At 37.4% G+C, this 26,563-nt stretch overlaps 1 protein-coding gene across 3 annotated transcripts; it reads left to right on the top strand.

Moving 5' to 3' along the window:
• The first annotated feature begins 2,389 nt into the window (after positions 1-2,389).
• Positions 2,390-26,139, top strand: LOC131788078 (uncharacterized). Of its 3 annotated transcripts, none has more exons than XM_059105150.2 (21): positions 2,390-2,666; positions 7,129-7,316; positions 7,421-7,485; positions 10,086-10,198; positions 10,785-10,853; positions 11,537-11,677; positions 12,389-12,420; positions 13,300-13,394; positions 15,439-15,556; positions 17,336-17,439; positions 18,317-18,626; positions 18,947-19,094; positions 19,984-20,070; positions 20,199-20,363; positions 20,442-20,610; positions 21,730-21,854; positions 22,361-22,510; positions 23,298-23,453; positions 23,752-23,830; positions 24,574-24,679; positions 24,870-26,139. In XM_059105150.2, exons 2-21 carry the CDS (start codon positions 7,240-7,242, stop codon positions 24,970-24,972), a joined length of 2,412 nt encoding a protein of 803 aa, XP_058961133.2. In that variant the 5' UTR covers positions 2,390-2,666; positions 7,129-7,239; the 3' UTR covers positions 24,973-26,139. The 3 variants fall into 3 exon arrangements, with proteins under 3 accessions (XP_058961133.2, XP_058961131.2, XP_058961132.2); XM_059105148.2 differs by lacking the exon at positions 2,390-2,666 and adding an exon at positions 3,175-3,328; XM_059105149.2 differs by lacking the exon at positions 2,390-2,666 and adding an exon at positions 5,186-5,327.
• Positions 26,140-26,563: the final 424 nt, after the last annotated feature.

The raw sequence follows: 26,563 nt of genomic DNA, 5'->3' as shown, positions 1-26,563 counted from the left end.
TTTGGCTAGCAAGTGCTCAGTATTTTCTTAGTCGAAAAATATTTGCGCGCCATCTTTGATTTAATCGAAGCGGTAAGGCTGGGGAAGAGAAAGAAATTTGTACAAAGCGGACCGGATCGACGGTCAAAAAAATAATGCTTTCTCGTCCTCCAACAGCCCCAAGCCCTACCGTCCACTCTGACCCCCAAATCTTTAAAGAGCTGGCCGTTCGGCGGAAAACCGATCGCCGAGGTCCCCTATAAAGACGTTAATTTTGCCCTGACATTGAACGTCTACATACAGGACAGTTTCTTGAGTTACTCACTCGTCCCAGTCTTTCAATCTTTTTCTGTTCTCTCATTTGTTCTCTACATTTTGCTTTACCATATTAAAAAGTTGACTATCCTCTTTCTTAAGCTAAGTCTTGACTCAGTGAAAAGCGATTCACGAATGGGGTGGTGTGGAATAGTCAACTGTGTCTCGTCCAGTCCTTCGAGGAGTGCTCGACTAATTTTTTTGCGCTAAGTAATAATTCTAAATAAGATAAGAGAAACACTTGAGAAAGGCTTAAGTGTGGGTCGTTCAGTATTACCCTTCAGTCCCCATTCATAAACTAACTTGACTTAATGAAGCAAAAAAGTTACAGTTAGGGTGTGTCCGGATTGTGCTCGTAAAATGCTGGAGTGCTGCTCACTTGAATGTCAAAAAGTTGCAAAAAAATTGCAAAAAATTTAAAAAGTCGCTACCTAAATATCTCGATATTTTTATGTAAACGTTAATAACTTTATCTTTTTTCTTTATCTTTTGTTCTTTACAATATTGCTAACACGGTCGAAAAATAGCTTGTAAATTAACTTTAAAGATTTTCTTGCAATATGGGCGACATTTAAGGATCTTCTTACGTCAAACGAACAAAACACATGGTTCATTTGATGTCATTTTAGCCAATTTTTAATTGCAATATCAAATAGGATGAAATAGGCTAACAAACCGTTGTTCAAAACGCTAAAAGTTGCTCAAAAGTTGCCGAGCACACTCGGGGCAGGCCTAAAACTTCTGCCATCCAGTGAAAATAAGCGGTTAAGTCTTACAAATTTTCAGTATTCTCTCAACATTCCAAGTGGGCTATGACGCCGGTAAACCGGTGGAAAGTGTGGTATTTTTAATTTGTTATATAAAACAAACTTTAATTTCTATGGACTTTCCGGTGTGCAATAAACTCTAGGTTTTTGACCAATCAGGAAGCTTGCATTATCTCAGTTCTCATGTAATCATGACCATGTAATTCTTGTGAACGTGGATAAACTTTGCTACAGAGTCGTTACTGATAGGTCCGGTTTACAAGAAACTTAAATATTTTGTTAAATAATGATTTAACATTCTGAATTTTTTTTCTTTTCATTTGACACCTGGTTTGAGTTTCGGTCAAATAATTTTTATCACGTTCATCGTTAATCCGTGATAATTATCTTTGATCGTGACATGTCTTTTGTGTTATTATGCTTTCATTGCGCAGTTTTGACTGCTTTGATGGTAATTTGTGGGTGTGTCAATGTGTTGGTTATTCAGTGGACCTTTATCTCTTTTTATCCTTCATTCAATCCGCCATAAACGCCTGGAGTGTTTACAATACCATGAATATCAACAACGATTAAATTTACATTTGATAGGCGTTGCTAAGATTTTTTTTACGGGGGGGGGGGGAGGACACACTTTAATAACAAAGGTCACGCGATTAAAAAGACCGCGATCGAAAAATAAATGTCAACACCTACGAAGTATTTTGAGCTCGAGATCTCTTTCGCAATGACGGTTGACAAAGGCGAGGTGCGAATCAACAATCATGCATATAAATCGAAAGCTGCACAGATGAGACGGGTTTATGTGACATCATTACACTGCTCTATACTAATGTCAACGCTTATCAGCCTAAATGTCTATTAGTTCGAGGTAGCGTGGACAATGATTGCTAAATATGTTGATCATCTCATCAATTTCGATCCCATAGATTCAAGCGCATTCAGCAATTTAACATTAAAAGTGGTTATCTCAGATATGATAGGGTTATGAGATCATTGGCATTTCTCGACCCTCTCTCCTCCCCCCCCCCCCCAACCGCCACTCTTCCATCAACTTCGCCCCTGTACATATCTTTTATTGTGCTACAAAGAGTAATCAAAAAATATTTCCAAAACGTTTGTTTTAACTTTCGGCTTATATCTGTTTTCCCTATATAAATATCGCTTGATTAAGGGCTGCGTCATGCGAGCAGAGTGCCCGGAAAGGGACCGCATGAACTCGGCGGCTGTGTTCGGAAAGGGATCGTAAGACTAAACCCAAACACTTTAGAGCCAGCTTGCAGTGAACGGTGGAGAGATGTCTTGTGGGTGGTGTTAACTTTTACTGGAGCCCTTTGTGTGGTCCATCTTGAAACATCAATCAAAGTTCTCTTGACAAGCTTTGTTTTCCTTTCTCGACCATTCTCGTTGCATTTTAGTTATTTTTCCTCAGCCTTGTGATGTTAGACTTCTCTTTATTTTGACGCTTGTTTTTTTTAATACAGGTTGGAATTCCCTTTGTTGCTGAAAGAAACCCCGCTCTCCATACAAAGGTTGATCGTATTTCACTCAGACGTAACCCCTTCATCCACACATCTTTACAGTTTTGTGAACTATTACCGAAATAAGGTAAACATTGTGCGGTTTTATTCAATTACATTAACCCCTAGCAGCAATTAGAATTACCTCGGGAAAAATTTTACGTTTGTAAGAAAACCACTTATCTAGGTTACTCATGATTATTATCATTATTTTTCTGAAAAGAGAAGAAAACGTAACTTAATTCTAAGACCGAATTCAGCAACATTCCCTCCCGACAATAAATCGCTGTGTAGGTTTCATTACAATACTTCTCTTAATGAATCACTAACTCAAGAATACTCTCGGAAAGTCTATCTTTGTAAAATATGCATATATTTTACGGAATATTTTCGTTTAAGTTGAGAGTGATTCGCGACATTTTAAAAGTAATTAAAACATAACATGGGCGCTGCGCCTCCGAGGCATACTTTTTTCCCTCCTTTTTCGGAATTGTGTGGGACTAATTCTATTGTGAGATATGCAGAAGCAATATAGCATTTCTCTCATTTATTGAATTCCAAACAAAGTGGGCTGATGCATTGTTCCAAGTGTAATTAATAGATGAGTTGATATCGCTTCGTCATTGCTGACAGCCGCATTTGGAAGCAGCGGTCGATATAGGCAGTGAAAGTTTTCAAATCTGACAGCAGACAGCAGACTTGTCCAAATAGCGACCTACGTTTCTGTTAAGAATACAAGAAACTTGAAAGGTAACTTTTACTTTAAGGGTAATTTTTGTGGCTACATCTTTTGAAACGTTACAATTTAAATTAAGTTGCAAGGGTCAATTACTTAGTCATGAAATATTAGTCGGCGGCTAAAACACATGGTTTCTTTTTTTCCAAGCTGTAGTAGTTTTACTGTACATGTTAACTCTTACCAGTGTTAAATATTGTTCGACGATTTGCTCGTTCGATTCGCAGCTTTCAATTGCGAACTAAAGAGAAACGTCACTAAATATTACATAATTACTTTAGTCTATCGCTTTGGTTGACATGTTTTAGATTTGGTTTCGTTCTAGCCCTGCAAAATCATCTGCGCAAGGTGGGATTCTCTTACCATTGAAGGGACTTCTCAAGTTATTGTTATTATTGGTAAAAACGAAATACATAAGTTTGTCGAGTTGCGAAGTTTGCCGCCTCCCTCACGCCTACGATCCTTCCCACTACCCACCGGAGTTAATTTTTTTTCTATCCCCAGTGTTCCTCTTCTAAGAGAACCCAAAATGGCGGTCTTCTGTTTCGCTAAAAATCGCACCAAACATCCTGGTCACCGTTAGCACAGCTGCACCGCTGGCTATGATAGAATTCAATTAATAAAATTTTCATGAAATTGCAAAGAATAGGGTGCAAAATATCTTTAGTTATGGCAATTGTCTATTACTGCTTTGAAGAATGCAAAAAATAAAAATCAATTGCGACACCAGAGGGAATCGGTGACGTGAGGACAATTGAGAGGAGAGGGTTCGTGAAAGAAAAAAAATCCCAACCCCTCCCCCGGTGTCCTCTTATGCGGATGGCTAATCATGGCTTCGTACTCTTAACCTCCTTGTCATGCTCTCTCTCGGTTCTGTTTTCCTATTCACTCATCAAAGATGCTAAAAAAGTTAAATTGAATATTCAGGTGAGCGATGTTAGCCATGAGCTGTTTGCAACAATACGTATTTCCGATTAAACATCATCAGTCAAGCTCGTTAATGTTTGAGGCTCTTTGATGTTCGGTCAGTGAGGCCTGTTCATTATTCGATGACTTAACGTCGTGAGGTGTGTGCGTTTTGTTTGCCTCCTAAGAATCAAAGTCAACTCAGCTAGTGCATGATAGTAACAAAAAGCGAATGATTGCCATTCTTCCAGCCTTTTTTATAACGAAAATATTATATGTTATGCCTTAAAAAAAGCAGACTACTTAATACGATTATTCAATGTTTTTTTTTACTCTGAAAGGAAGGAAGTCATCGACAAGTCATCTTTGTTTGTCGGGCGGTTTGCATCCCATTATCGATCTGATGATTAACTCAAGGTCAACACGTATTAGTTTTGTATGATTCAACAAGAACAAAAACCCATTGATATCACTGAACTGTAGTATTACTGGGATGATGAAATAGCGAATTACCACGTGGTTACCGTCATACGGGTCCAGTATAATTCACATCGTTCTACCACAGTCACGCCACTTCTGGAATGTCATTTCAGATGCATGTGCTTGGCCTGCTTGAAGACAAACTGAAACGAGATTTCGTAAAGAAGTGCTAACTTGTAGTTTAACAGTTTCTTATTTCAGTTTATGAAAAAGTAACTGAATGAATGTCTAGACTTTACAGGTCAAGTTGAGGTTTCTTTGATCTTATCATTGAAGATCTGGGCGCCAGAAAAAATTTTTACTTATTGCTTTTCATAACGATTCCCGGAAAAAAAAAAAATAAGGCACGTTCGGCGGGCTTTATTCTGCCAGATGTTCAATGAAAACTCAGAGCGCATGAAGTGTGCATAACACACTCCAACGCTTCCTCATTGTTTTCTTTTTTTTTTTTCCTGTTGATAACAATGGACATTGTTCCAAAATAGGTGAGGAGGTCATTGAAATCGCTTTATAAAGTTCTAGAAATTCACAAACTGTGAATATTTCCGTGCAGTGTCTGGGTTGTAAAGGTTGAAGAAGCTTCTCTCTGATTTGATGTCATCCTAACTGAAACTGTGGCTGCAGCTGGTTTGTGAGAACTTTTATCTTATTGTTCAACAGTTGTTTCGTCGGTAATCTCTCATAAATTTAATTGGTCCCCTATCATGGAATTATCTAGTTAGAGACCAATTCCATACGTCTGGCTGGATCAGGCTTTCGATAAGATCTCGTTTTCATTATTGTTAGCCATTACGATAGAGGGTTTTGTCGTGCCGCACTCGTCCGTCTGTTCACGAGCCCATAAAAATGGCGCCACCTGCAAGTGAAGCAGTTAGAAGCTGTAGGAAACCTTCTTAAGTGAAGTAATGTCGCCATGTTGCATTTTGCTTCATCAAGCACCGATGTTGTGCTACTAAATGAGCTGAAATATCGTCATCCGTTATCGCGATAAGAGCCTTTAAAATAGCATCTTGTCGCTATATTGTAGGCCCACATATTATACTGATCTAATGGCCCACAACACTTCCAGGTCACTATTCAAAGGAGTGCTATTCGTTTCCTCTGCAGCTCCACGAATCTATCTCTGAAATAAAGGGGGGAGGGGTAAGTTTTAAAAAAAAACAGTTGCTTTGTCGGTTGGGATATTACAAGATATTTTGGTTTTAACAACTGAATGGTCACCAAAGCTGACATTTCGAGCGTTAGCCCTTCGTCAGAGTGAACTATGTACAGTCCAACCATCACATAAACCACGACAATTTGCTTGAGATGCGTTTTCAATTTAAAAAAAAAACACTTTACTATTTACTAAAAAAAAAACCGTGAAAGTATGCACGTTTTTAACATTTACAGACATTTTTCCCGTCACGATTCAGTGTTGATTGCATAACAAACCGCCAAAACCCTCAAGGGACTTAAACTGGAAAAATATACGTTTATTTAGCTTAGGAAGCACTACAGTTCAGTCGTATAAGATTTACCACAAAAACAAAACAAAACAGAACGAGGCGACTGTCTACTCTGATATAACATTTAAGGGTCCGTGTCTCTGTTCTGGTGCTCTTCAAGGTTCAATTGAGTTCTGTCAGCCATGTGTCTTAATCTCTTTTAACTGAGAAGAAAGCCCCTTGTTTACTTGTCTACGATGCCATGTTGCTTGTCTAACTTATTCCTTGGAGGGATAACAGCCGATCTGTGACATGATTCATGCCATCGATTGCATAACAGACAGCACGGTTATTTAGCTCAGGAAACATCAGCTCTCAAAAAAGAAATATATTATCCTTTCTGTTGCATTTAAAGTGAGTACAATTTTCTTCATCCCGGGGTAGAGATCATAAAAGGCAGAAGGCTCGAGCAAGGAAATTAAAACAACTTAGCTAGGTAGTTCTCTTTCCACTTCACTCACGGCAGGGAAGCCACGATTGTAACCTGCTGACGGATGATGGTCAAGCGTGGTTACTTTAGTATTCGCCTCACTTTTCAGGGTTATGTATCATTGATAACCGTCTTCATACAATGTCCTCCATACAACGCTCGACTTTCTTACGAGTGTGTTTTGATGTGCTATAAGCCTGAGACATGAAGCGGATATTACATAACGACCTTTATATACAAATTGAGATAACTGGAACGAATGTTCTTCAACAGAAAATTAATACTTAATCGCAAAGTCGGTAAATTTTTCTAGGCTTTTCTGAAAACGAGACTTTAAGCTAAATTAGGCGATAAATTTCGCATAGTCAGAAATGCAATTTTTGATTCCAATTTATGTTGCATTGCTCTTGAGATTGTAGTTTCAAAATATATGGAATTTTATTGCGAAATCTTTCCTACTTGAATACGTACTGGATTGAGCTAATAACAAAGGGTTTCACCATTTCCACAGGACATCCCAGGCCCCCGCGACCAGAGAGGCGGAAGATTTTCAAAACGTGACTACGAGCGTGCTCAAAGGAACTTCATAGTAAATTTCACTCTGACTCTCTAGCCAGTAGCGATGGTTGTGTTTCAGCCAAGTGGTAGACACGTTCTTCACTCTTTAAAGCCATGCGATCTCTCGTCTTGTACCAAGAGGTAATCTTCCTTTTCGTTTGCGAATGCAATGATAATCACATTGATCGTCGCTACATCTCGCGCGGCAAAAGTTAATATTGGTTACCGTTTTTGATGTTTTGCAGAGAGATCAAAGAATACTTCGAAAACACCTACGACCTGTACGAGACATTATTCACGAGTCTAAAAGGTAAGCGGTAGCTTGTGCTCTCCGACTTCTGTTTCTTGTTTAAATTCGCGGTTCCTTGTTCCGGCCCCTAGCCACCAGATGGCGCGCGTCATACCAACTGGAAGACGATGTCTGAATGTATAGTATTTTTTTAAGTATTTCTCTCTTAATCAAACCAGGATTAACACTCTACCCTCAGTATCCCTCCATAAAAAATATAAAAGGTCGTTACCCATGTTGATAATTTTATTTACCTGGACTTATTTCGGCTTGATACAAATTTATTGTGTATGACTCAGGGTTTTCGACAAAAAGAACTTACAACACGTGTGCTTCATGCAAATCAGGCGACATTTAAATTCTCCCATAGGGACGAAAAATATTTTCAAGAACTTTCAGGCGCGTCTCAATGCGGTAGAGGTGTTAAGAACTTAGTTTGGTTTCGATCAGTTCTCAGGTGTGATCCAACAACTAAAAAATATTTTGCAGTATCTTACAACGCCCAGGAAGTTCGGGTGTCACGAAAAAAGCGATGGTCATGCGACATGCATGGTTTCGCTTTCTTCGTCTGTATAATACAGGGTACTTTTCCGAAGACAATCGGTAAAATAGAGTTGCTTGTGAAAGATTTTATTCATCCCTTTTCAACTCGTCTCAAACTAAGCTTATCCGTTCCCATCAGAGCAATTGTGTGCGCTTCACTTTTTTTAAACATCCCTTTTTAGCTTGTACATTTAAGCTGATCACAAGCAGATGTATAACATTTAAACCCTTAAGCATGCATAGTTAATATTTCGTGTGAAAACACAATAATTGTGAAATGTCCTTTACCCTCGTCTAAAGAAAAAGCAAGAGAAGAGACATTTGTCGTCGCTCGCTACATATTTTTCAAGAGCGAGAATAAATGCTCTTCATGAGCTAACTCAAGATAACTTTCTTGTGGACCGAACGTCAAAATATATCAAGTGTGAGAGATGTGATTCAGTGATATCTCTTGGCCGCGATTTATATAAACAAAAATATAAAAATAGATGTACAATACACATGTTAAATGATTTTGTCACCATTCAGTAGTGCGACTTTTATTTTTAAGAGAGAATATAAATCTCAGGAGACTTTTTTGAAGGGTTAATTTTCCTTCAGAGGCTCCAGATACTTTAAAACAGCTCTGAGATTATTTCCCTTGAGGCACCTTTTCTTAAATGCATCCTTCCACTGCATGTTAATTTTGAATATGACACTTCAAGGAAGCCATCATACGTAGCGTGTTCGTTTTGTGGTATATTTAGACACCTTTGATGTTAAACTGTTCAAATGTTTTTCTTTCCGGTGCCACTATTTGCCTCCTGGTGTGATGACTGAGTCTAAATATTTAATAAAATGCAGATTTAAAAAGATCTTCTCTCTGCAATTTTGTGTTTTGTCTTTTCTGCTTAAATGGTTTGATGATTGATTGATGTTAACCTGTTCAAATGTCTTTTTTTCCGGTGCCACTAATTGCCTCCTGGTGTGATGACTGACAATCTGAATATTTAATAAAATGCAAATTAAAAAGATCTTCTCTCTGCAATTTTGTGTTTTACTGTCTTTTCTGCTTCACTGATTTTACCACTTATCTGAAATGATAAAAAGACTTTACTTGTTTGTGCTTTTTCAAGTACTTTACAAAAGGCATTGCCAAAGATATTATTTTTTCTTATGTATGATATAGAGTTTAATCAGAGCAGAAAGATAGTTATCTTATAAAATGTGGTTGCCATGATTTCCATAAATTTAAGCATTTAAATTTGTGGGGTAAGTTGTCAATTTGCTTACCTGTGTTGGGCTGTCTGATGTAACTAGTTGCAAAAGTCTATAGCCTATTTTTCTTGGTCTGAAGCTGAATATTACTCATACTCTGTTCTTTTCTTGGGTTAAAATATCTTCTTATGGCTGCTTGATTGCCCAAGTAATAAGCCTTGAGAAGTGGAATGAATCTCTAACAATGGCGGCCATACTTCTTAATCTAAAGACAAGTGTCGTGATGAAGTTTTGTATTTCATGTGATGTTCCAGAAACTTCTGGCAACGGTCATTTTGTGATGTTAGTTCACCAAATGGCTACTGTAAAATATTGAGCCTGAAACCTATAATGAACAGAGCAGGTAATTTAGTGTTAACAACTGAGTTGAAAACGTAAAGTAGCCACCGTAAAGGGTAAAAAAGCTGATGTTTTGTTTTGGCTAATGCTCGAAACATCAGCTTTTTTAACCTTTAGGGTGGCTAATTTACGTTTTCAACTCAGTTGTAAACACTAAATTACCTGCTATACTCTCTCACTGACACAGCACCACAGTTTCTTTAGAAACTTACCCCTTTATAATGAACAGAATTTAAAAACCAAGGAATATTAGCCATTACTGGTTAAAAAGATTGCTTAAAAGATAAAATATTTAGCGGAATAACTCTGTGTAATAGGTGGAGATATCTCCAATCTGTAATGTCAAATGGAAATTTTAAGATAAGATATAGTTGTTAATAATATTTGTACCAAACTAGCAAGCAGCATATGCATGAACACTGTTTCTGTCCAGGTGACACTGACATGGGAATTTAACATTGTTTTTTTCAATTCTGTTTTAGATGAGTCAGCATTTTACAAATGCCCAGATCGTCTACGTCTTCCTTTGATATTTTACTTTGGCCATACAGCAGCTGTTTATATCAATAAACTTGTTCTTTCAGGCCTTCTGAAGGTATGTGTCTTACATGATATTCAAGTTGAATGTTATTTATAGTAACAGAATAGAATCATTTTTTAAAGACCAAGAAATAAATTTCAGGTTTGGGAGTGTGGGGAGAACCATATTTCTAATTGCAGTTTATTCTGACCTAGCTGCTTTGACCAAACTATATATGCAACCAGGCATTTACTTGTAACTTTTTTTTTTAAAAAACTCCTTGAAGTGATCCACTTAATCCATCACTTTATGTAGAGTTAGGAGAATACCTATCAGGTAGAAGTTGTCACTTTGATCTAATACTAAATTCTCATTACTAATTTACAAGCAAATATGTGACAGCCTTAGAGGAGAGTTAAGGGGTTAATCTCTAAGTAATGAGAATACTTATCAGGTAGAAGTTGTCATCTTGATCTAACACTAAATTCTCATTACTAATTTACAAGGAAATGTATAGCAGCCTGAGGGGAGAGGTAAAGAGTTAATCTCTTATAAGGGGACAGTGGAGAGGAGAATTGGTTGAAGTCCTTGCATCTGAGTTGGATAGGTTTGTACTTGACTGAATTATTTATCTCACATAGGTTTTTTTTTTTTGTTTCAGGAGAGGGTGAATTTTTTCCTTGAGACACTCTTTGAGACGGGTGTAGATGAAATGTCATGGGATGACACGGTGATAAAAAATTTTTGATTTATTGTTTCACAATAACTTTTGGCTATACATCGACAGCTTGGATGTTGCCTAGTATATACATGAATTTCCAATTTGCAAAATTACAGATTTCCATTTGGCAATTAAATTACAGATTTTCCTATTTCCTTTGTTCTGATAACCTCAATATTTGAGCCAGGGGTGATATTGAAGTGAGAAATTGGATGCTAGTCACTCTTAGGGGTTACAGAGTCTCACTAGTTCACCCCAACATCAGTATGCATATTCTCCATACTGTTCTCTATACATTTCCTTAAGTGCTGACAAGAAGGATTTTATTTACTATAACAAGTTGATGATGACTTTCCCTTTATTCTTGTGGTCTCAAATGTTTGATTAGGGGTGATTTTCTAAGGAGAAATTAGATGCAAGTCACACTTAACCCTTTCACTCCCACAAGTGACCAAGACAGAATTTCTCCTTACAATATCAATACAATATCAAGCAGGTAGGTGATGAGAATAGAGAAGAATATCAATCATGGGATTATTAGTTGATCCAATACCAAATTTTCTGAACTAACATCATAAGAATTGTATGGCAGATAGTAAGGAGAATTACTGATTAGATCTTGGGAGTGAGAGGGTTAAGGATCAAAGGGTTAATGTGAAAACCACAATGAGGGATGGTTGCATTTCTTTTAGGAGAACTACAGGATGGGAGGCAGCTTTAAATGGCCAACAGTTGTTGAAGTGGCAGAATTCCGCAAGAAAACACGCCAAGTCATTTTGGATGTCATTGAGAACACACCACTGGAACTGCCCGTTACTCAGGACAGCCAATGGGTAAAACCATCGGGGTCTTGTTTTAAGGATATGGTAGACCTTTGTGGGTGTCCTTAGCAAAAAAAAAAAAATGTTATGTGCTATTTGATGCATAACCACCATAAACTATATATTATTGAAAAGGTTATAAAATTCACTATTCAGCAAAAATTCTTTTGTTTAAGCTTTGATGTTATTGGAAAGGAATGGGGTGCCTCAACTTGAAGTATACAATATTGTTTCTTTGAGCAAATTAAGCGCATATCAAATCTGTGTGACTGCACAAATGAAACCTCTGCACTGACAGTTTCAATCCTGAGTGGTTGGTCTTCAAAATTGTAAGGGGATTTTTCGATATTCCTATTGGTTGCTTTGCAATTTATATGTCAAGTTTGCTGATCAAAATTTTACCTATATGCAATTATGTAGATTCTCCTCACTGTATTCCCATTGTAGCTCTGAGAATTTGGTATCTGATCAAATCCTTGGTCAGACAACACCTTTTTCTCCTTATCACCTTTCTACTTACCATTTTAAGAATTATATTGATCACACCTGGGATTGCAGGGTCTATAATTTTTTTCACACCTTTGAATTTATTAATTTTGGTATGATTAAAAGATTGTGAGCTGATGATTCTGCTCTTGTTAGGGAGGGGTAGTGGAATGTGTTAAGTATAGTAATCTTTTTGTTGTATCAAAGCCTAATGGTACGAGCTTATCTTTATTTTAGTGGGCAGTTTTCATGGGATTTGAACATGAAAGGTATGACATTAAAGGTTATAAAGATGTCATTTTTTAGCATTTAAATTGCTTTGATTTTACAATTTGTTTAATCTACGGGTATAACATGTGAAATCTTTGCGAGATAATTTTATTGTATATTCTACAGGCTTCATTTCAAATAAGGCATTAGTAAGCAGCTAGGCAAGACCTAAAATACAATTGGATAGCCTCTGTTCAATGAACTGACAGTTGAATAAAAACAGTTTATTTGTCACAAGTTTTGACCTCCACAGTGCCTTGTAACCCTTTCACTTTCAGTAAAATCATGTTAAAATTCCAGTTGATATTATCTCATAGTAATTTAATTTCTTATCACCTGCACATTCAGTTGACAATTAATGCACTGCATGATGCTTTAAATTCAGACAATTTAGAAAATTACTTTAAATTTGATCACTTTTGGGGAATAAAGAAATAATTTTTTACACATAATATTATGTACATGATAATACATGGATTTTTAAGAGATCCTCAAGGGTAAGGACACTACTAAACTAGTGGTTGAAAATAGGACCTGAAAAAAATTCAGGCCTGTACAGGATTTGAATCCATGACCTCTACAATACTGGTGCACTGCTCTACCAACTGAGCTAACAAGCCAACTGGGAGCCAGTACCAGATCCCAGTTGGCTCGTTAGCTCAGTCGGTAGAGTGCTGCACTGGTATCACAGAGGTCATGGGTTCAAATCCTGTACAAGCCTGAATTTTTTTCAGGTTCTATTTTCAATTACTAGTTCAGTAGTGTTCATAGCTGCGAGGATATCTTAAATTCGTTTCTTCACTGAATTCACTGAGTTTTGGTTGCCTAGTAATACATGTAGTATTAGCAATCAACATGGTTTTGTTGCTTTTTGCAAGGATCCACTTTGAGACCTCATCAGTCTTGATTCGTCAGATGCCGCTGAAACTTGTCAAAAAGCCTAAGGGATGGAAAAATGGACCATTGACTACAGGTAAAACTCACAGCTTGTACTGATAATTGTGAAATTCTTTGAGGCAATAGTCTTGCTAACTTTATAATTATTGGAAAGGTAGATAACATGTTGTGGGAGAAAAATATTATGGGATAGTTTTTGTTAGCCAGGTAGTTAATTTGCATGGTTGCTATGAGAGAGTTAGATAAAGTTTTCTTTGCTAGTCTGAGTTGCGTAATTAGTTTAAAATTTAGTAGCAGAATATACTAAAGAACAGTTTTTGTAAAATCAAAATACAAACAATGAGTAAAAAAATACTGTGTGATATTACACACCAAAACATCTGATAAGTTATTTGTTATCCAACTGCTTTTGATGCACTTTTTTTAAAAAGTGGGAACAGTCGAGTGGTTAAACAGGTCTTTTTTACAGTACAAAAAAGAACAACTGTCAAAATATTGCAGGTTATTTGTACTCTACTCATAGTGCAGTTGGATAATAATTAAACCTACAAGGTGTTCATATGTAATATTAAACTCTATTGGTCAGTGGTGGGGGCAAGGTAAGGGCCCCTTTTATATCAGAACTGCACCCCTTTGGGTCCTAAAATGTGTTCATCTCTGGTTCCCATGAAAATGGCCTCACCCTAAGGCTTCTGTTGTCCTGGAATTTGGTCTCATAAGAAGGTGCCTACAGATTTGTGCCCATGCATAGCTGGAACAGAACACTTGTTATATCTCTTCTACCAGTTGGCTGTCTCACAGAGTGAAGTCCATCCTTCGTGATGTACCACTGTCCCACAGTGGTGGAATGATTCAAACATTCTCATCAAATGTAAAATGTTTCCTAAGCACACAATTATAACTTACAAACACATACCTGAAGAAAAAAGAGCTTTTAGCTCAACACTCACAAAAGTTATTTAATCTCCTCATCTCTGAGGATTATGCAAAATGCACCAAAAGTGTCTGTAAGAAAATAATTTAAAAGGTAGTTTTATCTGTTTGGATTTAAAAAAAAATTGAAAATCAACACTCAGAGAAATTGGTGATATAAAAAAACATCTGTTTGTTAAGACATTGAAAGCAGACTGACTAATTTCAAATGCAGACTTAAACTTACATGTAACAATGAGAGCAAACAAGAATGTTCACCTTTGGATACAAGTTAATCTCAAATTCAATTGGCCCTGAATTATTTTTTGAGTGCAACACAAATTGTATAAATTAAAATATTGCTGTCATAGTACCGTGTTACTGTAATGAAAAGATATGCCTGTTACAGAAAAATACATTGCACATTTACATTCCTTTTTCTAAAACCTATTTCCAAAAGAAGTGACGACTGGCTGTTGCTTCAAATTTTTTTCACAGTCATGTGACTGTTTCTTCCATTTGCCACAGTACCTGGATATTTAAAGAAACTCTGAATGTTTTTCTTACTGGATTGTATACCAAAAAGCTGCTTGTTAAATGCACCCAAATTTTATGAATGGTCCAAAACACAGAAATTACAAGACACTTGTGATTCTTGCCAGGTTTTCTTCAAAATTTGGGTATGGGGGAAAATAATTACCACAAAATTGACTGCATGTGAAGTGGGTTGAGTTGAAGGAATGGTTTGCAGAAAAAGTGGGATTTGAAGTGAGAAAAAAATTTATATGGAAGAGTGGAATGTATGAGATAGCAGAAACTAGAGGGGAAGGGTGGGAGGAGTTGATTGGGAGGGAAGGGAGGGGAGAGGGGGGTAATAACATGTACTGTACTAAGAGGAAAGCTGAGAGGAATGGTTGAGTGACTCAGAGGTGATTTGTTGTCGGGGATAATTTATGTCCATCCCTAACCTGTTTTATTGGATTTTGTGGTGGGTTCTTAATATCCTGAACCTCCCCATGTCTCTTTCTAATTTTTGTTCTGAAAACCTGGCAAGAATTTGGAAATTGAAGAGGAAAAGATTTGTGGGTTTCATTTCCTAAGAGGATCTTGAGCTCTATCGTCTCTCCCGAGGGAATTCCACATTTCCGGTGTGTGCAGATATCAGAAATAGTGCTTTTTGTAAAATCATATATGATACCAACTATCAGGCGATCCTGTGTCGTCCAATCCACTGATTGAAATAACAGAGCAGGCTGTGAGCATGGGCAAACCAGAAAACTTTCCATCATATGGCTGGGACAACGAATATGGCGAATGGAATGTCAAGTGAGTTACCAGGGTCTGTGTGAGAAACGGTGCATGATCAATATGAGAATCAAAGAGTGACCTTTCCACTTGTATTTCACTATCAAAAAAGTGTGGAAAAACTGACCGATCAGTTCTCTCTAACCAATCAGTTTTCATGATCATGAACCACACTGAAAATCTCCAACTGACAGACTGCATTCTGCTTTATAACCTAAGTTTAATCATTACTAACATCAGTCTTTGCTATGGAAAACAGTCCATTTCCAGACTTTTTTACTCAGACAACCAGACTCACAAACCAGACTGAAATCACTCAACTGACATCGATCTGTACAGACAAAATTAATTCCTCACTTGATTTTGATGAGGACCAACATCAGTCCTTGCTACGGACAACATTCCAACTCAGGACTTCTCTCAACACTTTGACAATCACACCACATGATCAAACAGGTGACTGCCTTCAAGTTTTCATACCAGCAAAAATCTGTGAATGGTGAAAGTTACTCATCATATTTAATCTTAAACCGCAGTTGGCAGAAACTGTCAGACTTAATTGTAAAAATTAAATGATTATGTCCTTTCAGCTGTGGACAAGTTTTAATCTTTGTTCAACCGTGCTTGTCAGATGTTGTTTCATAATCTCTTGTTGTACTTTTGTTGTTTCTGTCCATTGTTTGTTTGTTTGTTGTCGTGGGAAACATAATGTGTGTGTCAAGATTCATTAAGCTGCAGCAAATATATTTATTATTTGCACATGTTAAATAATTTAATGTTTAGTTATACATGTACTTTTTATTTGTATAATTACAATGTATGGAAATTAAGTCACGGCCAGTAAACTTACTTGCTTTTTAATTTATTGTGTTGCTAAGAAGTTAAATAATTATATTACTATTAACAAATGTAATGAAAATTTTGAAGCCTGAGTATTATCAAAGTAAGCAACTTGAAAATGAGTCCAATTAAGTGATCATTCATAGTTTTGCACTTTCTATAAGAAACTATTTTTAAAAAAATAAGATCAAAAAGTACCATTTGTTTAAAAAGTTATATTCAATTCATAATTACATAGCAGTTTATGTTAATGTCAGTTAAAATTATGAGTAAAATATTTCTGTAGCTAAATATTTATTTAATATTAATTTTAAGAAAGAAAAAGGTGAGTGATGCTTTTTGTGTTTTTTATGAAACATATTTGATTATGTTACTTATTTTAGGATGTCTGAGTCCATAAGTCAGATTGTATTTACTTTTATTATTAAATATTTTTTGCTGTTGTTAATAGAAAAACTGCCAGCCAATTAATAATTGAATGTTACGAATGTTGTTTGTAATAACTTTATTTTTTTCAATGGTGTCAGTTAACATTGGTCTACTGCTGTGATATTAAATACTTGGACGTTAGTATTACATCCTTTAATAATGTGTGTTTTAAATTACTACATGTATCTTGTTCTTTGGTGGCTTTTTAAGATTGATTGGAAAGAGATGAAATAGAATATAAAATTCAGGGGATTTTTATGATGAATTATCTTAAAAAATCTCTTCTTGTATGAAGAGTAACATAAAACTTAATTGATATTAGTAGTATTTTTTTTTGCTAAATTAACTTAGCTATAGGGTACCTAATAAATGTAATATTTAATTTGAACTCTTCATCATTCATTAAGTTTGTTGTCAATGATAATTGTGTGTTTATGTCTTGTCAGTTTCATTAATGGCAGAATAATTAATATTTTTAATTTCTGAACATTTTTTGATGAAGCCATCTGACACTTGTCAATCTTTCCTTAGGGTTCCGCCTTTCAGAGCTTCCAAATATCTGATCACCAATCGGGAGTATTTGGATTTTGTCAATGATGGAGGTTATGAAGACTCCAAGTACTGGACTGATGAAGGTTGGAATTGCATACTAGCTGTCTGTAATCAAGGCTTTGTTCAAATGTACTCTTTGATTTCCATGATAATAAGCTTGATTTCCAGGTGAATTTGTTGTTAGGTTAAAAGGCATAAAACAGTTGAATCCACCCCAAAATGGAGGGAACAAATGTGTCATAATGAAGTATCCTAGCTAGAACTACTGATGTAGATTTAAAACATACTTTTTTGTGTGTGGTTTGATGCACAAAATTTGTGCTTTTTTTATCAATGATTGTTCATGTTTTAATTTTTGCCACATCTGTCAAATTTTAATCCATAACCCCTGAGAGTGACGAGCATCTGATCTCTCCCTGCAATATCACTGCTGGGACAAACAATAACCCTCTATAATCACTAAGAGTGACCAGTTTCTAATTTCTCCTTACAGTATCTTCCCTGAATCACACTTTAAGGTTTATGAGAATAAAGGAAATGATCACCAACTAAAGAGGCTCTTCAGTGATTGTTACACAAACTCTCCTTTTCATTTACTTTAGGAAATTGACAGAGAACATTATGAAGAATATGCATACTGATGTTAGAGTGTAAACAATTATGGTTATATTGAGTAATGGAAATGATCACCAACTAAAGAATTCTTCTAGTTTTTTTTTTGTTGTTGTACTTTATACAAAATATATATAAAACAGTATGGAGAACAAACATATTTTTGTTAGGATGTAAAGGGTTAATATTGTGAAAAGAGGTTGCATGCACTTGTTCATCATGGTGAACTTACTGGTAGTGAAGAAAACAAATCACTATGCTTCACTGTAACTTTCAAATCTTTTTCATAACTAAGACTCTCCTCAGGAGACACATAGGGAATTCAGTGAATTTCTCATTGTGTTATAGGCTGGAATTGGAAACTGTTCCGCAAAATGCGTCATCCTACTTTTTGGGTTTGTGGAAAAAAGTGCAAATCTGGTTGTGGTGGAGACTTAGCAACTTACTCTCACTGTAAGGAAGAAAGTGATGTCAATCATAACATGAATGGGCATTATAATGGTGTTGCCAATGGTGTTGCCAATGGAGTTGCCAATGGAGTTGCTAATGGAGTTGCCAATGGAGTTGCCAATGGTGCTGTTAATGGGTTTGCCAATGGTGTCTTAAATGGTGATCATCATGTAAATAGTGACTCAGAGGAGATGGAGTGTCCTTACAAGTGAGTCAAAGAGGTTTATATCTGGAAATAGTTAGTGTCTCTGACTCTTAAGAACTGGTTCAGGGGTTAAACAGAGATGCCATTTGTTTTGTCACACGATAAGGATGCTTGTTGTACCCCAACACTCATTTCAGTAATCACATTGTGTTTATTGACTGAATACCTGGAGGTAACTGCATGAAGTTTAATTTTGTTCATGATTTAAGTGTATGTACTGTAACTTCCTAACCTAAGCCTCCCATGTAAATTTGACCACTCGCCCCTTAAGTGGTGTTTTATATGTTCTTTCTTCTCTCGTATCTTTTTGCTTGAACAAACAGGTACCGTGCAATGTTTGAGGTGATGGAAATGCCCATGGACTGGCCTGCAGAAGTGAACTACCATGAAGCAAAAGCTTTCTGTGCCTGGAAGGGTTCAGACTACCGTCTGCCTACAGAGGCTGAACATCATGCCATGCGTGGACCCCAGGTTAGGCTTTGACAATCTTTTTGTCAGCAAAACTTACTTCAGTACCGCTTTTTCTTTGGAGTGACTCACTATTATGCTACCAACTTCATGTGAATGTCTGGTTTAGTAGAAGCTAATAGTGATCATTAGAAGAGTAAACAGATAAAACAAAGGCATGGCGCATAAAGCTACGAAATGGCCCATTATAAAAATACTTACCAGGCCTGTGATGCGCCCTGACTGCACAAAGCTAGTGAAATATAAACTATTTTGTGAAAAGGATTTTAATTTGTAAAAGTTTCACTTTGGTGAGACATAATTTTGTGTTAGATTAAGATAACAACTTCATTTTGATAAGTCTGAGTATTCTCATTACCTTTTGGCTGGATAATTTATGGATATTATAAGGAAAATTTATGAGTAAGTCACTTCTGGGAGTTAAAGAGTTAAAGAGTTAAAACAGTTTCTTTTAACCTTTCCATTCCTAAGATCTCATAAGTAATTCTCCTTACTGTCTGCCACACCATTCTTGTGATGTTAGTTCTGAGAATTTGATATTGGATCAACTGATAATCCTCTATTATCGATATTTTTCTTTATTCTTGCCATTTGTCTGTCTGATATTGTATTGATATTGTAAGGAGAAATTCCCTCTGGTTAGTCCTGAGAGTTAAACGGTTAATTGTGTTGTGAGGCAAAATACTATTGACGAGATTTTGTTCATGATCATCTCTGTGCAGAATGGTCTCAAAGAGAGGTCGGGGAGTTGGGGGGGGGGGGAGGTTGCTCACGCCCAGCTTGGACTTGCCTCAGCTCCTCTCCCCAAATTATTCTTGTGTAACATTTTGTTAGATAGTCCAGGGTTTTAGTTTAATGCTGCACTAAAATGAAAAAAAAAATCATTTTCCAGAAATCTCCCTCAGAGGGTACTACCTCTGACATTATCTACCAGGATGATACAAAAGCAAACATCAACATGGCGTATGGCTCTTCCACAGTGAGTCCTTTTTATCATTCCTTTTATTATTATAGTCAATTACAGAAGTTGTTGGAAAGATTGATTATTCTCTTCACTGTGACTGACTCAAAATAACGAAAGAGTTATATTTTTTTTCTCGGTTTAAGCCTGTGAACATGTTCCCACCGACTAAAGCTGGATTTTGTGATGTCTTTGGAAACGTATGGGAGTGGGGTGAAGACCATTTTAATGGATTTAAAGATTACAAACCTCACCTTTTGTATGATGACTTTTCTACGCCATGTTTTGATGGAAGACACAACATGACTATGGTAAGTTACGTTTCACTTAATTTAACCGCTTCTTTTGATCCGTTGTTTTTAGACATTGAAAATGTTTTTTTTTGTCAGGGTGGCAGCTGGGTTTCTACAGGAGATGAGGCATCACGATTTGCTCGTTTTGCTTTTCGCCGCCATTTCTTCCAGCATCTTGGCTTTAGACTTGTGCAGTCCATTGCGGATAGTCCACCAATACGTTTGGTTGGGACTCCTGTGTTTGTGCTTGGAGTTGGTGTAGAAGGTGGGTACACTGTGGTTATAACGTTATTCTCATTCACTGCTGGAACCATGCCTACCCCTCCCCTAACCCCACCACACCCAACTGATAATATGCAAGAGTTGAGGATGGGTTAGGGGAGGGGTAGGTGTGTGAATGTCAGTACCTGGGCAACTGCGCATCTACCCCTTGCTTAACCCCACCACACCCAACTTATAATACGTTTGAGTTGAGGATGGGTTAGGGGAGGGGAAGGTGTGTAACTGCTCAGACACTGATATTGAAAGTGGTAATGAACTCTTTCATGCGCAAACCTCCAGCTATGTTTTAGTGGTACATGTACTCACTTTTAAAACTAAAAGCAAGAACTCGGTGGGTCCACGTAAAGTTGAGTGGGTTGGGATGGCTGTGGCCACGTACTAAGAGATTTTGAACACAAAGAGATTGCTTCTCATCAGAGGAAAAACTCTTGAAGCATTTTGCTCTTTTGTGGAACGATTTATGTAATTCTCCCTTACAATTTGAAGACCATGTCAAGCCTATAGGTCATTAGAAATAAAGAGATGATATGCGGGGGGATATTGTCCTGATATAACATGAAATTCTCACGAGCAGCCAAAAGGGATTTTATGGACACCAGCTAGGAGAGTTAGCTGTTTTATCTGCGGAGCTTGGGTTAGCATCTGAGAAGTTAGATGCATCTAAGAAGTTAGCATCTGAAGAGATGATATGCAGGGGAATATTGACCTGATATGACATCAAATTCTCGTGAGAAGCCAAAAGGGAATTTATAGGCACCAGCTAGGAGAGTTAGCTGTTTTATCTGCGGAGCTTGGGTCAGCATCTAAGAAGTTCTTCTCCGATTTTCTCTGTTTATCAGTTGTAGTTTCCTGACATCAGCACATATAGTCTCAAGACTGAATTTGTTCGACAATCGAGAGCCTCTTGAAATTCTTGTGCTCCTTAAGTTTCATCCAGGGATTTATATTGTGAGGAGAAATTAGATGCTAGTCACTCAGAAGGGTGAAAGGGTTGAATGTTTTAGCACAGTTCTCGAGCTCTCTGGGCCACTGAGTACATATAAGTATCCATTTGTCAAATTTGTCTTTTTTGTTCATTTGTACATGCTGTTATTTTCCTCAGACAATCCTTCGACTGTGCCTGGTGTTGACAACAGTGCATATTACTCCACTTCCAATTCACAATACCATGATGATGCGGAAGAGTTTCTACTGAGCGAAGTCTCGTCTCACTATGGGGATCTTTTGGTTAGTTAATCCAACTAACCATTATCGGTTGGGGTGTAGCCAAAGGGGGGGGGGGGGGGGGGGAAGAGAGTCCACTGGAGAGCCCGTGTACGCTCAACAACATGCAATTCTTAAAAATTAAGGTGGTGAAAACGTGCGAATGCAAAGAAAATGCATGGCAGAAAAATCCTTTCTATTGCTATATAGAATTCATTCGCCGCTATTATTACGGCGAAACAAGCCACTTGACGCAGAATGTACAGAAATCCGCGACCGCCCCCCTTCCCCTCTCCTTTTAAAGATCCTTCGTCTCTGATTGGTGCTCAAATTCTCCTTGCATTGTTAATACCGCACCAAACAGACCGTTTCTGAAAAGTATATAACTGATACTGTACACGACAAAATTCAAACTTTTCCCTCAATTCTTGGTAACAGATGTCTTCTGACTGTTGGTAGTGTTTCATGGATCTCCCTGGCGTGTTTAAGGTCACCTTATGTTTGATTCACAACTCAATGTATGTTTTCAGGGAATGGACAACAACGTCGAAGAGCATGAGGAGCTAGTTCAGCTTTGCGTGGATGCCATACAGAAGTGTGAATGCCCTGTTAAGAAGGCTTTGGAAATCATGTGCTCTGTAGGACGACTCTCGTATGAACTGAGCAGGCATTTTGATCAGGTGAGTTTGGAATTTTCGACTTAGGCAGTATAAAGCAATTTTCAGTTGAATGTCGAAAGTAATCCGAGATTTCGTTAGTTATGCTTCATTTTGTTCTGTGATTGGTCCAGAAAACTCGTGCCACCCTCTTAACCAATAAGATGCAAAACTAACAAACAATCACAAATTGGTCGCCCGCGTTTTCCCGCGCTTTAGGCAGTTTTGTTGGTTTTACTTCGAGTTCCTTTTGTCTCTTAATGGTATTTTCCTCTCTTCCGATTGGCCGTGGCGGGTACTTTGAATTTCGTTTTACGACACTCAATGGAAAAGCGCTTTAAGTCGTTAACCTGCTTCAAGAGTTTTAAGATCAAAGGTTGTCAAACCAGAGGACCACGGCTACTCAGAACAAAGAGAAATATCCGAAGTGAACAATGAAAATTCATAACACCCCGACCCCATTAACACCCCGACCCGAAGCCGGTAAATTATTAGTAAAAATTTTCCTCGAAACAAGTGGGGAAAAGACTTATAAAAGCGTTGTTGTGAGGTAGACTCCCAGCTGCGCTAAGAACCAAACCTTTATTCATTTGACTGCAGGAAAAGGCGAATGCTCGAAACATCAGCTTTAGAACTCTTGACGGAGACCAATTGACACTATCAACTCAGTTGTTGAAACCAAATTTAAAAATCCCTCATCGATGCAGCAAAACAGTTTCTTTAGAATTTTATCCCCTTTATTCATTGACTGCCTGATATCGTTAAATTGCCCTTTCGGGAAAAAAAATTATTGTGATTCTCTTCCTTGCAGGTGATTGCTATAGACCACAGTGGTCGTCTGCTCGATGCAGCCCTGAAGATTCAGCAAGGAAAATCCTTGGAGATCACCAGCGCTCTGGACAAGCGTTTTTCCAGTATTCCTCTCAACAAGATTATAGCCGAAACTGAGAAAGTGCTGTTCCAACAGGTTAGAGGCAATGATTGTTAGAATCGGTCCCAATGGTCAATTCTTTTATTATTCGGATGCTACCGAATTGAAGGTCTCTCTTGCAGTCCTTTGGACTTGTCACGAAACTCGTTAGAAAAGAGCAGATTGCGCGACGTGACCAAACAATTAAAGGCTGCAAAGGAGATTTTTGTAGAATAAGTTGTCCTTCGTTTTTAACCTGCTAAATAGTTGTTGTTCGTGGTTTATTTTGAGTTAATAAAGGAAAGTACTTTCGGGTTAGACAATTTTGTTTGTTTGTTTGATTTCAATTGTACAGTTCACCTGGCTGCCAAATGAGATTGGTGTTTATGACGTCATTGTCATGCCTTGCCTCCACCGTCTGGCCAATGTTAAAGGTAAGTGAACTCGCCTTTTTCCTGACAGAATTCAGTTACAAATGAGTGGGCGTCGGCCCATCTTAATGTCTGCGACTAGATTTATCCACCAGCTACTGGGATTCAACCTGAAATACTCTTTTACTTTAAAAGTCTTGACCTCCCAGAATTGATCGACATGTAACTTCTCCCTAGAATATTCATACAATATCCAGCAAGCAGGTAACGAGAATACTCAAACTTATTAGTGGGAAGTTTTTATCTTGATCTAAAAAATGAAAATGCTCGTGACTGATTTACATGGAAATGGGTATCAGCTATTGAGGAGAATTATAAAATCAGATTCTCGGGAGTTAAAGTGTTAACGGTCTGTTTATACAGATATAACCCATTTTCGCAAAATATGTCTGTGCTGAATTCTGGAACATCATGTAAAGTTCAAAAGCGAATTTTTTTTCATAATTACGATATGCCTTTACCAAGGGTCCACTAAAACCTGTGCAGTCACAACAGCCAATCGCAGTTAGGAATGACCCATGTCTTGAAAACTCGTGCGACCCTCTCAACTAATCTGATGGAAGACTGAAGCCAAACACCCCTTGGCCACGCGCGTTTTCCCGCGCTTCAGGAAGTTTGCATGGTTCACTTTGATTTATCATTGGCTTTTTTAAACTTTTACCTCTCTTCGTGATAACGTCAGTTTTGGAGTGGCTGCATTGAGTTGAAAAGGGCTCTAACGGTAAATGTGTTTTTCCTTTGTTTAGCTTGGTTGATTCGCCTGTGGGAGATCATCAATCCAAAAGGTCTGTTGATCATCAAGATCAACATCACATGGGATCTTGAATCACTGAAAGCTGTGCTTGGAAACAGGTGAGGGCTGTTTTAATTTTCCAAAAGTAAATCTGTTTCTTCATGACGTCAGGCATAAATTCTGAGGTGATAAATTCTGGCCGGCGACTCTTATTATTATTATTATTATTATTATTATTATTATTATGCAATTACCTAATTGCACTGACGTGGAAAACTTCACTTATCAATGTTCTCTTTCTACCCTCAGATTTTCTCTTTTGGAGCTCCGCTTGGTGAAAAGCAAGCGGGAAGGACTGCGCAAGTCTGACATGTGCCACTCAAGTGTTACCATATGGAGAAGTAAACAGTAAATTGCGCTACTGAAACGTTGAGGAGAACAAAAGCATTGTTACGTTGAAACGGCACTGAAAGATCACTGAATATTCCGGTTTTTCCCTTTAATGGTTCGTCCAGGTGGCTGCTTGTGTACGATTTAGTCTGGGGGTAGACTTTTTCGGTGATCATTAATCCTTTTTATCCGACCTTACATCCTGGTATCACTCTATTCTGATTATCAGATAGGCACCTACCTGATTTTTTTTTTCTTGTAGCATGCGACCTAAATGAAGTTGTCTTTCAGTTTGCCTAATTTTTCCAGTAGCTATAATTTTTTTCCATCATTGATTTTTCTCTAAGTGTTGTCTCCGTGAAATGGCATTGTTCCCACAACGAAACCTGGGGTCTCACACTCCATCAAGTTATAACGCCAAATATTCAGCATTTTAGGAATAAAAAGTACCAGTGTAGGAGTCTTTCGATATATAATCCTTCGATTTAAACGTGTAGTTTTGAGAAACTAGAAAAAATGTGTAATCGCTCAGGTCTTAATTTTTACAAGGCTAGAGTAACTGCATGAAGTATATTCAATCACAGTTGTGATCTAAATCAACGTTAGAGCGGTTTACATGAATGTCGTAAAACCAAAACCAAAGTAATCACAATGACCAATCAGAAGAGAGGAAAATACTTTTAAGAGCCAATGAGAACTCTCGCAAAACTGACCAAACTGCTTGAAGCGCGGGAAAACGCGGGCATCCAAGTCGTATTTGGTTTTAGTTTTGCATCTGATTGGTTGAAGAGTGGCGCGAGTTTTCTGGACCAATCACAGAGCGAAGTAAAGCAAAAAAAAAAAATTAACATTTATTTACATTTAAGATTAACGTTCTTTACATTTAAAGATTAAAAGTAAAAATTACTATTTACATTTAATAGAAAATTGCTTTAGGTAACTGCTTTGCTACTAAGTAGTTTTTAAACTATTTTTATTGCCATCAATAGATAGTTTATCTCTTTATTTCTAAAGTTGACGAAGTTATCAATAACGAATATGTTCAAGTTAGAAAGTCGACTCTAAGTTGACTGTAACTTACTTAGCCCAATGTGGGAAATTTATCTTATCTTATGTTGCGATGTTCGTGCCAATGACTCGAAAAGACGAAGTTCAACGAAACATCAGAAATAAATTGTGGTTACTTTAATTGAAATCTCTTGCTATTCATTAGTGAATCTCTGGAGCCTAATATAAAACCCTCAGCCTCCAAGGGCGACCAGCATCCAATTTCTCCCTACAGAATCATTCCTGAATCAAACATTAAAACGATGAGATTAAAGGAAATGATCAACTAAAGAAGCTCTTGATTGTTAAACAAATTCTCCTTGTCAGCTTCTCAGCAAATGTGTAGAGAATAGTATGAAGAATGTGCATACCGATGTTAGGGAGTAAACAGTTGAGGATCTATCGTGCAGTCTCCGTCACGAGAGAGCCTACCTTGCTGTCAGCACTGCACGATACGCGTTTCTCCGCCAGGGATCTGGCACTAGACTCCTCGCTGACGTCATTGTCTCGTATTTTCCCCAATTCCTGTGTGTCCTTCCCTGTCGTCATTTTCTTGTCGGTTTCAA

The sequence above is a fragment of the Pocillopora verrucosa genome, chromosome 12 (genome assembly GCF_036669915.1).
Source record: "Pocillopora verrucosa isolate sample1 chromosome 12, ASM3666991v2, whole genome shotgun sequence".
NCBI lineage: Eukaryota > Metazoa > Cnidaria > Anthozoa > Scleractinia > Pocilloporidae > Pocillopora > Pocillopora verrucosa.
Note: the sequence above shows the minus strand (reverse complement) of the source record. Positions and strands in the feature narration are given on the sequence as shown.

What these genes read in the sequence shown, in the direction of transcription:
- LOC131788078 (XM_059105150.2), top strand. Translation starts at nt 7,240, where the DNA reads ATGGTTGTGTTTCAGCCAAGTGGTAGACACGTTCTTCACTCTTTAAAG. An exon ending in TGAGCAGGCATTTTGATCAG is followed by an intron (nt 22,511 to 23,297) that starts GTGAGTTTGGAA and finishes TCTTCCTTGCAG; the next exon opens with GTGATTGCTATAGACCACAG. An exon ending in CCGTCTGGCCAATGTTAAAG is followed by an intron (nt 23,831 to 24,573) that starts GTAAGTGAACTC and finishes TCCTTTGTTTAG; the next exon opens with CTTGGTTGATTCGCCTGTGG.